At 44.8% G+C, this 10273-nt stretch overlaps 1 protein-coding gene across 7 annotated transcripts in view; it reads right to left on the bottom strand.

The window, feature by feature from the left end:
• ADRA1A (adrenoceptor alpha 1A) overlaps positions 1–4819 on the bottom strand; it is a 113875-nt gene extending 109056 nt beyond the window's left edge. For 4 of the 7 annotated variants that reach the window (XM_005562892.5, XM_045398054.3, XM_005562893.5 and 1 more), the window contains exons 1-2: positions 4478–4819; positions 1641–3192 (exon numbers count right to left, since the gene is read on the bottom strand). In XM_005562892.5, the coding sequence (XP_005562949.1) occupies positions 1641–2523 (883 nt within the window). In that variant the 5' untranslated portion in view covers positions 2524–3192; positions 4478–4819. Of the gene's footprint in view, positions 1–1640 lie in introns of all 7 variants that reach the window. The other 3 variants (XM_074000526.1, XM_074000528.1, XM_074000529.1) reach the window with 1 other exon arrangement.
• Between the last annotated feature and the right edge of the window lie 5454 nt (positions 4820–10273).

The following is a 10273-nucleotide window of genomic DNA, read 5'->3' on the forward strand; positions in this document are numbered from 1 at the left end:
TCCAAATGCAAACATCTCATTGGCAAGGACTTTTCTGCCCTTTTCATCCAAAGTGCCTAGAACAGATGGTCCATAAATACTTGTTGAGCGAGCAGATGCATGAATAAATGTGCAAAGGGACTCAGGTAAAGAGTGTAATTTCTGTAATTTCAAAGCTGTGATGTACTTCCAGGAGCAGAGTAAGTAATAATGATGGGCAGGCACAATGGAAGGCCAGGTGTTGGACTAAAGAGGGCCTCTCTGGCAGCCCTACAGGACAGACATTTCTGCAAAGATAGAAATGACCTATATCTCTGCTGTCTAAAACAGTAGTCACTGGCCACGTGTGACTATTGGGCACTTAAGATGTGGTCAGTGGGACTGAGAAATTGAGGAACCGAATATTAATTTAATTTAATTTCAATTAACATTTAAATAGCTATCCATGGCTTGTGGCTATGGTATTAGGACCTGAAGCATCCCTTCCCATGACTTGTGATTGCCGGATAATTGTGTATAACTCACCGAGTTGTCGAGAGGACTAATGAAATAAAAACTTGGGAAAATGTCTGGAACATAAATGGCACAAAAAATAATAGTTGCTATTATTGCACAGAGTTGCAAATTAAAGTACTTTAAGTACATGCCATTTAAATTAGGCTGTAAAGCACTTGAAATGGACTTTTACTAATGTTAACCATGATGTTTTGGTTTTTAGAGTTGGTGGATAAGCGATGTTTGGGTCTATATTTGAGCTTCCAAACTAAAAATAGCATACAACCATTTTGGGATCTCACTGAAGGAGATAGATGACTATTCCAAGTGGATCAGCTTGCTGATACTTATAACAAGCTAATTAATTTTGACAACAGCTAATTTAGCATCTGCAAAAATTGGATTTGTAACATTATGTGTACTGTATTATTTTCAAACAGTGTCATCTGCAACTTTCTGGATGATTTTGGGTAAGAGAAGTGTTTGTTTTAATATTTACTATTAAAGTAAAAAAAATAAGTATTTACTTATTGGAAACGTTATGATTAATTATTTAAGGCTAAAATTGGTTTGGACATAGAATCATTTTTTTTTTTCTTAGTGGCTCACCGTAATTCCTTCCATACTGAATCCAGAAAATAAAATTAGCACATATATAGAACATAAACAGACCATTAAAACAAACCCTTATGAATAACTAATGCAATAATAAAAACACACATTTGTCCAGAATAAGCGAGGTACTTATTTTCAGGCCAAAAGAATTTGCGTTCTGTAGCAGAGTGAAAATGGCATTCCACAGTCAGCCTAAACACTTGGTGGAGACTCCGAGACTAGAGAGAGCAGATGCATTTAAATTAAACACGTGCTTATAGGCATTAAGAAAAGTTGACATTCTTATTACAGAGAACAATTAATCTGCATCAGTTGGAAGCCACTTTGAAACACTTTGAAAAAGTGTTCTAGGACCTAATATAAATGAGACTGGAGTAGAAAGAGAATGAAAATTCACTTTTCTACACGGGAGCCTTTTCTAATTGCCCTAGAGCTGTGCTGTTTGAAATGCTAATCCGTCCTCTCCCATCCAGGACTGGGAGTCTGGGGTAACAGAAGCCAAGAAGGGTGAAGATCCCCAAATGCTAAAGTGAGGGGTGGTCAAGACTTACCAATGGGCATCACTAAGAAAAAAGGTAGCCAGCAGAGGACGAAGCAGCCCACCACGATGCCCAGCGTTTTGGCCGCTTTCTTCTCCCGGGAGAACTTGAGGAGCCTCACCGAGAAGTGCGTCTTGGTCTTGGTGCTGGCCACCCCGCTGCCTCCTGCAGGGGCGTTTTTCCGATGGATGCGGAGCGTCACTTGCTCCGAGTCCGACTTGTCGGTCTTGAGGCCAGACTTGAGGCCCCGGCTCTCCCTCTTGGCCACCACGTAGACGCGGCAGTACATGACCAAGATGATGGCCAGCGGCAGGTAGAAGGAGCCCAGCGCTGAGAAGAGCACGTAGCCCGGCTCCTCATTGATCTGACAGATGGTCTCGTCCTCGGGGGCCGGCTGCCTCCAGCCGAACAGGGGTCCGATGGAGATGACCAGGGAGAGTGCCCAGACGCAGAGCAGAGCCATGAGACCCCTCCTCTGGGTGACGATGGTTGGGTAGCGCAGCGGGTAGCTCACGCCGATGTAGCGGTCGATGGAGATGATGCAGAGGCCCATGATGGACGCGGTGCAGCACAGAACATCCACTGCCGCCCAGATGTTGCAGAAGACCCTGCCAAAGGCCCAGTAGCCTAGGACCTCGAAGATGGCGGAGAAGGGCAGCACCGTGGAGGTGAGCAGGAGGTCGGCCACCGCCAGGTTGACGATGTAGTAGTGTGTGACTGAGTGCAGGTGTCGGTGACAGGCTACGGAGAGGATCACTAGGATGTTCCCCAGCACCCCGAAAAGAATGAGGCCCCCCAAGATCACCCCGAGCAGAATGGCCTTGGAAATGTTCACCGGTGCCGGCGGTTGGGTGCAGTTGGAGCTGTCGGAAGCATTTCCGGAGAGAAACACCATGGTCCCAGCCGGGGCCGGGCGAGGTCCGGCTCTCCAGGGCCACCCCGCGGGCAGGCGCGGAGGCGGGAGCGCGGGAGCCGGGAATCAAAAGGTCTCGGCTGGAGGGAGCCCTGCCAGCTGGGTTTGGCTGGGAGTGAGAGCGCGCGCGCGGGTGGGAAACAACCCTGGCCAGCCCTGGGAACCCTCAGAAGGCCACACGAAGGGGCAGGGCATTAAAGGCGACATGGCCAGGGGCGCGCGGGGCTGCCCGGGACCCTCTCCACCTGCTGGGCTGGCCTAGCCCGGACCCCAACTCCCTCCCTACCCGAGGGTGGGCGTGAAGATCCAGGAGACTTCTTGCAACATGCAATTCCAAAATTACGAGAGTCTGCTTTTCCGCGTTGTGTGATTCGTCCTGGCTCGGGGAAGATTCAGCATTCTGCACATGATTCGGAATTCAAAATTCCAGCGCCAGTCTCCCCCTCAAACCAAAGGATCAGCCGTCGACGCTCAAAGGCAGGGACCGATGGCATCTGGGCACTGCTCCTGGCCCGCAGTTACCTACATTTTGAGCTGCCCCACCGAAGGCTCCTGCTGTCTCCAGCTTCTAGGAGCACAGGCCAGGGGACGTGGGTGTGAAATATGTGTTGAGACACAGGCGGCTGCCGGGCATCGTTTGACCGCGTCCACCTGAAAGAGCGCAAAGAGAAAGGCGGGCTGTGAGCTAGGCGCCCCAAGGAGAGAGGCTGTGCTGAGCTCGACGGGCTGCGGGACGCCAGCTGGGAGTCGGGCTGGTTCTGCGGTCCAGAAGCTGCTTCGCCCGGCTGTGGCGGAGGCGACTCCGGAGCGCATCTCGCGTCCCCACCACTGGGAACCTGCCTCGCGCGCTCTACTGAGTCACCTCTGCCCGAGTTCAGGATTCGAAGCGAAAAACAAACAAACAAAAAAACAAATCCCCCTAACCCCAGGCTCCAGCGCTCGAAGGCTGGATTTCGAGCGCCGGTACCGAGAAATTAAAATCCTCGAAGCCCGGGAAGGGCGATCGCGGCTGGCGAGTGTGTCGCACTGATCCTAGCCGGGGAATTCTGGAGGATGTACTCGGTTTCCATTAGAACAGGTTGCTTCGCAGTCACCTGGAGGGGGCGGCCTGGGAGAGGGAACCGCTGAGACCCAGGGACCGCAGGGCCAGGACCACGCGCACGCTCACGCTCACGCCGGTGGAATTCGCACTCGGGTGCGCAGAGCGCGCCGGTCTGTCCACCAGCCAAGCTGACTTGAGAGCCAGGTCCCGAGCGAAGCCGGGAGGGACCCGAGGGCTGAAAGCGACCCAGATCTGTCCACGACGCCTCTCCAAGCCTCACTGTTGGCCACCCGAGGGGCTCCAGCTGCCAGCCGTAGCGGGACTGCCGGGGCACGGAGTGGGGAGGACGTCCCTCTGCAGAGGCAGCTTTGCAAGTGACAGTCACTGCGGATTTTGCAGGCGTAAACATGAAGCCGGCATGCCAGCGGGCAGGGGCCGCCTTCGATTTTCTGGGCTAGGGGCCACCATCTGCGTAAGAAACCTGGGTTTCCACAACTGCGAACCGACCGCAGGGACTCGGCAGGACCGCGGGGCGTGAGGAAGTGCCCACCTTGCCTTCTTGGGTTGGGCCCTGAGAGGAGACCTCGGGCAAAGACTGTTGTTAAAATCCCAAGTTTAAGACCTCACAGGTGGTATTAAAATCGTGCCACTGCAGAAACCCTTTCCCTCCTACCTCGAGGGTGATAAACACAGGGTTAAAAAGACACTTGTTAAGTAGAAGGCAACTTCGCAGAAGATGTAAGGGAATCGGGGGTGGGGTGGAGGGGCCGGTATAAAACCTGGTGGAAAAAGCGGGAGGCGCTGGGAAAAGTGGGGGTTCGGTCTCACCAGACAGCGGGGGATGTCTGCCCTCACCCACTCGGCCCTGCGGGACGCCCGCCCCGGCGCACTCACCTGAAGCGCCGCTGCTGAGCCACCAGCTCGCGAGCGTGGGAGGCGGACCCGGCTTGGGTCCCGGGAGCTGCCTGCCTGCTCTTCTCTGGAGGCGGAGAGGGGACCGTCTCTCCGAGGAACCAAATCCTTGTCCTTTTGCACCCGCTGACTCACCCCTCCACCAGCGATGTCTTTAAGCTCCTGGCCCGCTGTCACTTTACCTGCATTTTTTAAAAGAGTCAAAATAGGAAAAGAAAAAAAAATACAGATAACCGATAACTCCACAATCACCCTTTTAATATTCAGCTCCCCGACACCAGAAAAGAATAGCAAGGAACTTTGCAGCTCTCGCTGACGTAACACAGGCAGTAGCCCAGCTAGTACCGTAATCTCCTGCTGCTACCGTATTACTCTACGGCAACAGGCACAAGTGCGTGTACAGCTGTAATGTTTTCCTCTGGCCTAAAGGGGGTTGGGTTCTAGCGTTTCTTTAAAAAGGTGTGCGTGTGTGTGTAGAGTCATTTGTAGTAAATAACTTCTTTAAATGATCTGATTTTAAAAATAAAGAAAAATTGACACCCTTGCTAGATATTGCTGTGTGTATGGTGTGTTCATAGGAATGTGTTATAAAGTAACTTTGAACAGTTTGATTTGATTAACATTTGTCCTAGGTTTTGTTAAAATCAAGAAGTATATTAAGAACATTGTAATTCCAAATATGCAAGTAAATTATAAAGTATTTTAAATAGCAAGTCAAATCAGATAAAATTTGATAAATTCGATTGTAATGAAATTATATTTTCAGGAAGATAAAGTGGATATATCTAAACCTTATTTAATATGATTCACTTCTAATTTCTTTAGACAGATGAATTTTAAGAGCATTATGGCCACAGAGTTTGGTATGTTTTAAATGCCACACATTCTTTTCCAGCTTTCTTGAGAAAATGGTATCTTTTCAGGAGTGTTACTCTCTTTAATTCATTAATAGCTGGAGTATGAAAACCTAGCACCACCAGTCTCATTACTTTTTTCTGGTAAATTACATACTCTGTTTACCTTATGATTGAATGAAGTGATATGTGTTTCAGAATATTGGGAACATAGAAAAATGTTTCCCACTCCAATTCCTACCTCCTAAGTCATCTTCTTTCATCTTTATTGATGCAGACAAAGTGGAATGTTCTTATTTACTAGTTCCCCTTAAACCTAGGAACAAAGAAATAACTTTAAGCAGTGGTGTGCACTTAGATTCTCCCCTGTGAACAAAATCATATTAGTATGATTACCTTTTCTAAGTGAGATTATGTTTGGGAGGCTCTTCTATAGCAATAAATCTCAAAATGCTTCAGAGGAATGCCCATGAGAGGGTCAGTGAATCCTATGTCATGGAAGACCTAATATTTATATTTATTTCTCTATTGTATACAAAGTCCTCCACCTCTGCCTCACACCTGTAGGGATAGAACTCACACTTAACACATTTGATTTGAATTGAATATATTTTTAAAACTGAATTTTGTGCCATAGGAGGAGCATCCTGGTTGAACAGACAGCTCCCCTTCTCATTACTAAGTCACCTGCTCTCTCTGGGATTTAGTCCCCTTAGGAGGAAGCTTGACCTCAATTCCCTGCACTTCTAGTACTTTATCATCAAATATGTGTATAATGTCTGTGCCTCCGAAATCCCATCCATCAGAGGGATATACACTGTTTAGTTTCATATTCATTAACCGGATGCTGTGAATGCAAATTCTTCATTAAGATGTGTTCCATGGTAGATAAGGGAAGCAGTGTTATCAGCAAGTAAAGCAACTGGAAATTGCTCAGCTCTGCAAGGTCGAAAATCACAAAGGTCTTTGTAACTCCCAGTACCCACTCTCCAACAATTAAGAATACACATAATCCATCCCTGCACCTACCTCCAATAATTAACTAGTTAATGCCAAGATAAGGAAGAGCAGCTCTTCATGCTGCTAGCAGGTAGGTCTTTCAAATCTGCTTCTCAGCCTGTGACCATCAATCCTTGCAAAGCAACCTCTCAGAACCAATTTTTCAGTCACCTACCATTGATTCACAAACAGAAAACTATCCATCTGTTGGTTACTCTTTAAATAATAGTTGACATGGACATCCCAGGAGGCGTCTGAGTTGGACACATGGGTAGGTGGAGTGGAGAGGAGTATGCTCTGGGGTCACAAAAATGCTATTCTGACCCTCCTATGAGACCATGGCAAAGCCTTGGTTTCCTAATTTTTAAAGGGAGACAGTGAACCCCCACAAGGTTGTTATTAGTGTTGAAAGAAATTATGTTTCTCAAAACTCAGTTCATAATGTAAACTAACTCTATTATTAATCTTATTAACTCCCTTTCTGCTCATTTGTATGTTACTTTATAGTGAAATATATTTCTAAACCAGGTAGTCCATGAACACTGGTAAATTCAGCTGGAGAATGTGCTAAGTGTCTTGAGCATTGCACTTGAGCTAAGTGGTGTAATCAGAAAGACCCAACATGGCTGAGTTGCGAGAGCTGGTCCTGATCACCAGCTACTTCTTTTCTTCTTACTTTCCCCCCTTGTTCTTTGAATTGAGGGGCCATGCAAATGTGTGTGAACACGTCAGCCCCTACATCCAGAAAGCTGCCTTCTTGGCCTCGGGCCTTGGGGTGCACACATTTGTGATGTCTGCCCAGAGAGGATGGACCTGAAAGTGATTGTGTGGCCATCTATCTAGGGTAAGGGATTATGAGTCCCAGGGCATGGCCTAGAAGGGAGGGCACGGGCTCCAGGTGGGCATATCACATTAGTCCTATGGCCAAAAGGAGTCAGAGCTGGACTCTCTAAAGCATGAAACCCTAGCCAGGAGTCCCTCTTGCCTGGCTCTGAGGGTGATACTCTGAAGACTTCCTGTGTGAATTGAAGAATCCCCTGAAGGGGTGGTTGTGGAAAGGCTCATAAAATGATATTGCTTGATGCAGGATTTGTGGAATCAGCAGGATTGAGATTTGTAGACAAAAGTGAGGAAGGTGAACCATCAGCAGCCGCATTTTAGAGTGGTGTGTCAGGGATGCTGGGGGAATGAGTCTGATTGGAGAAGGGCTGAGCAATGGACATAAACCCATGCGTTGATTGACAGGACTTTCTTAGTGACTAGTGAGGAACTCAGCAAGTGTGGTAGGCTTAGGGGTTTAAAAAATAAAGAATCTGTCTATCATTCCCTTAGAAAACAATACACAATGGAATTAGGAGCTGTGTTCTGGAATTTATGATTGCAAATGACAGAGTAGAAGACTTAATGTTAGTATCTACCCCAAAGACTTGGCTTTTCAACTAATTCTCCTAAGGCTTAAGAAGTTAAAGAGGCAAGAAAATGAAAAACATTTCTCAGAAAGATATTGATGCAGTATCAAGTCACAGTTCTCCAAAGAAGCATTGTGTCCTAATCCTTTATCGAACTGAGAACACTGCACAGCCCACAGACACTGCTGAGGGATGTCTTTGATGAGATAATAATTCTGTCTTTGCTATCATTTGTCCAAATCTTCATTGCCCTGAGAAAATAACATACTCCAAGTCTTGGGAGTCATACCACCCCATCCCTACACTGTGGGACTATCATGGTAGGAATGTGAGGTCAAGTCACCCTATAGCTGATCAGCAAATAATTCCTTTAAAACAATAAGACTTTGCTCTTGCATAGCAAGTCTGAGCTGAGGCATATCAATCACATTTTTTCAATATCTTTGTCAATATCATCTGGAAATGGAAGTAAAAGAAAATCAATATGTGTACCAAGTGCAGACACATTTTTATCTCATCTCTTCACTTGCTGATGGGCTGTTATAGGCACATTAAAATGCTTATTTACTTGTATTTAATTATAAAATTTGTGCTCATAATAGCACATTTGGAAAAGTCAGACAGAAATGTATGAAAACAAAAATTATCTGTAATCCTGCTGCTGGAGAAATAGCTACTGTTAAATATTTGTCATATTTTCTCATTTTTTGCTAATGTGTATAAATTATATACATAAAAATATATATACACATGTACATACCAGGAAATATTTTATGTACATGTATTTATGTGTACATATATATTTCATATATTATACATTGTATACATTACATAAAATAGTGTAATCATACTGTACCCATAGTTACATATCTTATTTTTTCACTTATATTATTTCATGAACTCATTCTATTATTACATTTATAACAAAACATGATTTATAAGAGCTCCACAGTGATTCTATTCTATGTATATGCTATTGTCTGAATGTTTGTATTCTCCCCAAAATTCATATGTTGTAGCCTAACTTCTGAGGTGATGGTATTAAGAGGTGAGGTCTTTGTAAGATGATTAGGTCATGAGGATTCCACCCTCAGGAATGGAATTAGTGCCTTTATGAAAGAGGAAGCCTCTTTGCCCTTCTGCCATGTGAGAACACGTAGAAGGCGACATCTATGAGGAATGGGCCCTTGCGTAGCACCAAATCTTCCAGCACCTTGATCTTGGACTTCTCAACCTCCAGAGCAACATATTTCTTTTGTTTATAAATTATCCAGTCTAAGGTATTTTGTTATAGCAGCCTGAACAGACTAAGACACTGTATGTCATGCTAAACTAAATATTTAAATATTCAGGTTTAAAAAAATCCTGATCTATAACTTGAACTGTGGTAAATACTCTTATTTATTTATTATTTTACTTTAAGTTCTGGGATACATGTGCTGAATGTGCAGGCTTGTTACATAGGTATACATGTGCCATGGTGGTTTGCTGCACCTATCAACCCATCATCTAGGTTTTAAGCTCCACATGCATTAGGTATTTGTCCTAATGCTCTCCTTCCCCTTGCCCCCCATCCCCTGACGGGCCCCAGTGTGTGTTGTTCTCCTCCCTGTGTCCATGTGTTCTCATTGTTCAACTCCCACTTATGAGTGAGAACATGTGGTGTTCAGTTTTCTGTTCCTGTATTAGTTTGCTGAGAATGATGGCTTCCAGCTTCATCCATGTCCCTGCAAAGTACATGAACTCATTCTTTTTTATGTCTGCATCATATTCCACAGTGTGTATGTGCCACATTGATAAATACTCTTATATATAACATTGTACTCCAAATTTTCCTTAAGATTAATTTCTGTAACTAAAATTAGAATAACAAAGATTATGAACATTTAAGAGGTTATAACAGATATTGACCTCTAGAAAGGTTTTACAAATGTAAATGTAAAATATAAACTCCCCACAGGAGTGCATAACAGTACCTGTTTTTTGTCTTTTTACTTATTTGTCTTTTGTCTCTTGCCAACTTTGACTGTTTATAATAAACTAGACAAGTACATAAATATATGTAAATAAAATAAACCTTAGCCAGTTTGATAAGTAAAAAACACCTCATTTAAAAATATTTGTATTCTTTAATTATGATTTTATTTTTATACATTTATTTCTATATATTCGTTTATGACTTCCTTGTTCATGTTTCTGCTAGCCAGGTGTTATGGTTTGGCTCTGTGTCCCCACCCAAATCTCATCTTGAATTCTAATCCCCATGTGTCAAGGGAGAGATCTGGTGGGAGGTGATAGGATCATGGGGGAGGGTTCCCCCATGCTGTTCTTGTGATAGCAAGGGAGTTCTCATGATATCCAATGGCTTAAAAATGACAGTTTCTCCTGCACTCCCTCTCTCTCCTGCCACTCTGTGAAGAAGGTGCCTTGCTTTCCCCTCACCTTCCATCTTATTGTAAGTTTCCTGAGGCCTCTCCAACCATGCAGAACTGTGAGTCAATTAAACTTCTCTTGTT

The sequence above is a fragment of the Macaca fascicularis genome, chromosome 8 (genome assembly GCF_037993035.2).
Source record: "Macaca fascicularis isolate 582-1 chromosome 8, T2T-MFA8v1.1".
NCBI lineage: Eukaryota > Metazoa > Chordata > Mammalia > Primates > Cercopithecidae > Macaca > Macaca fascicularis.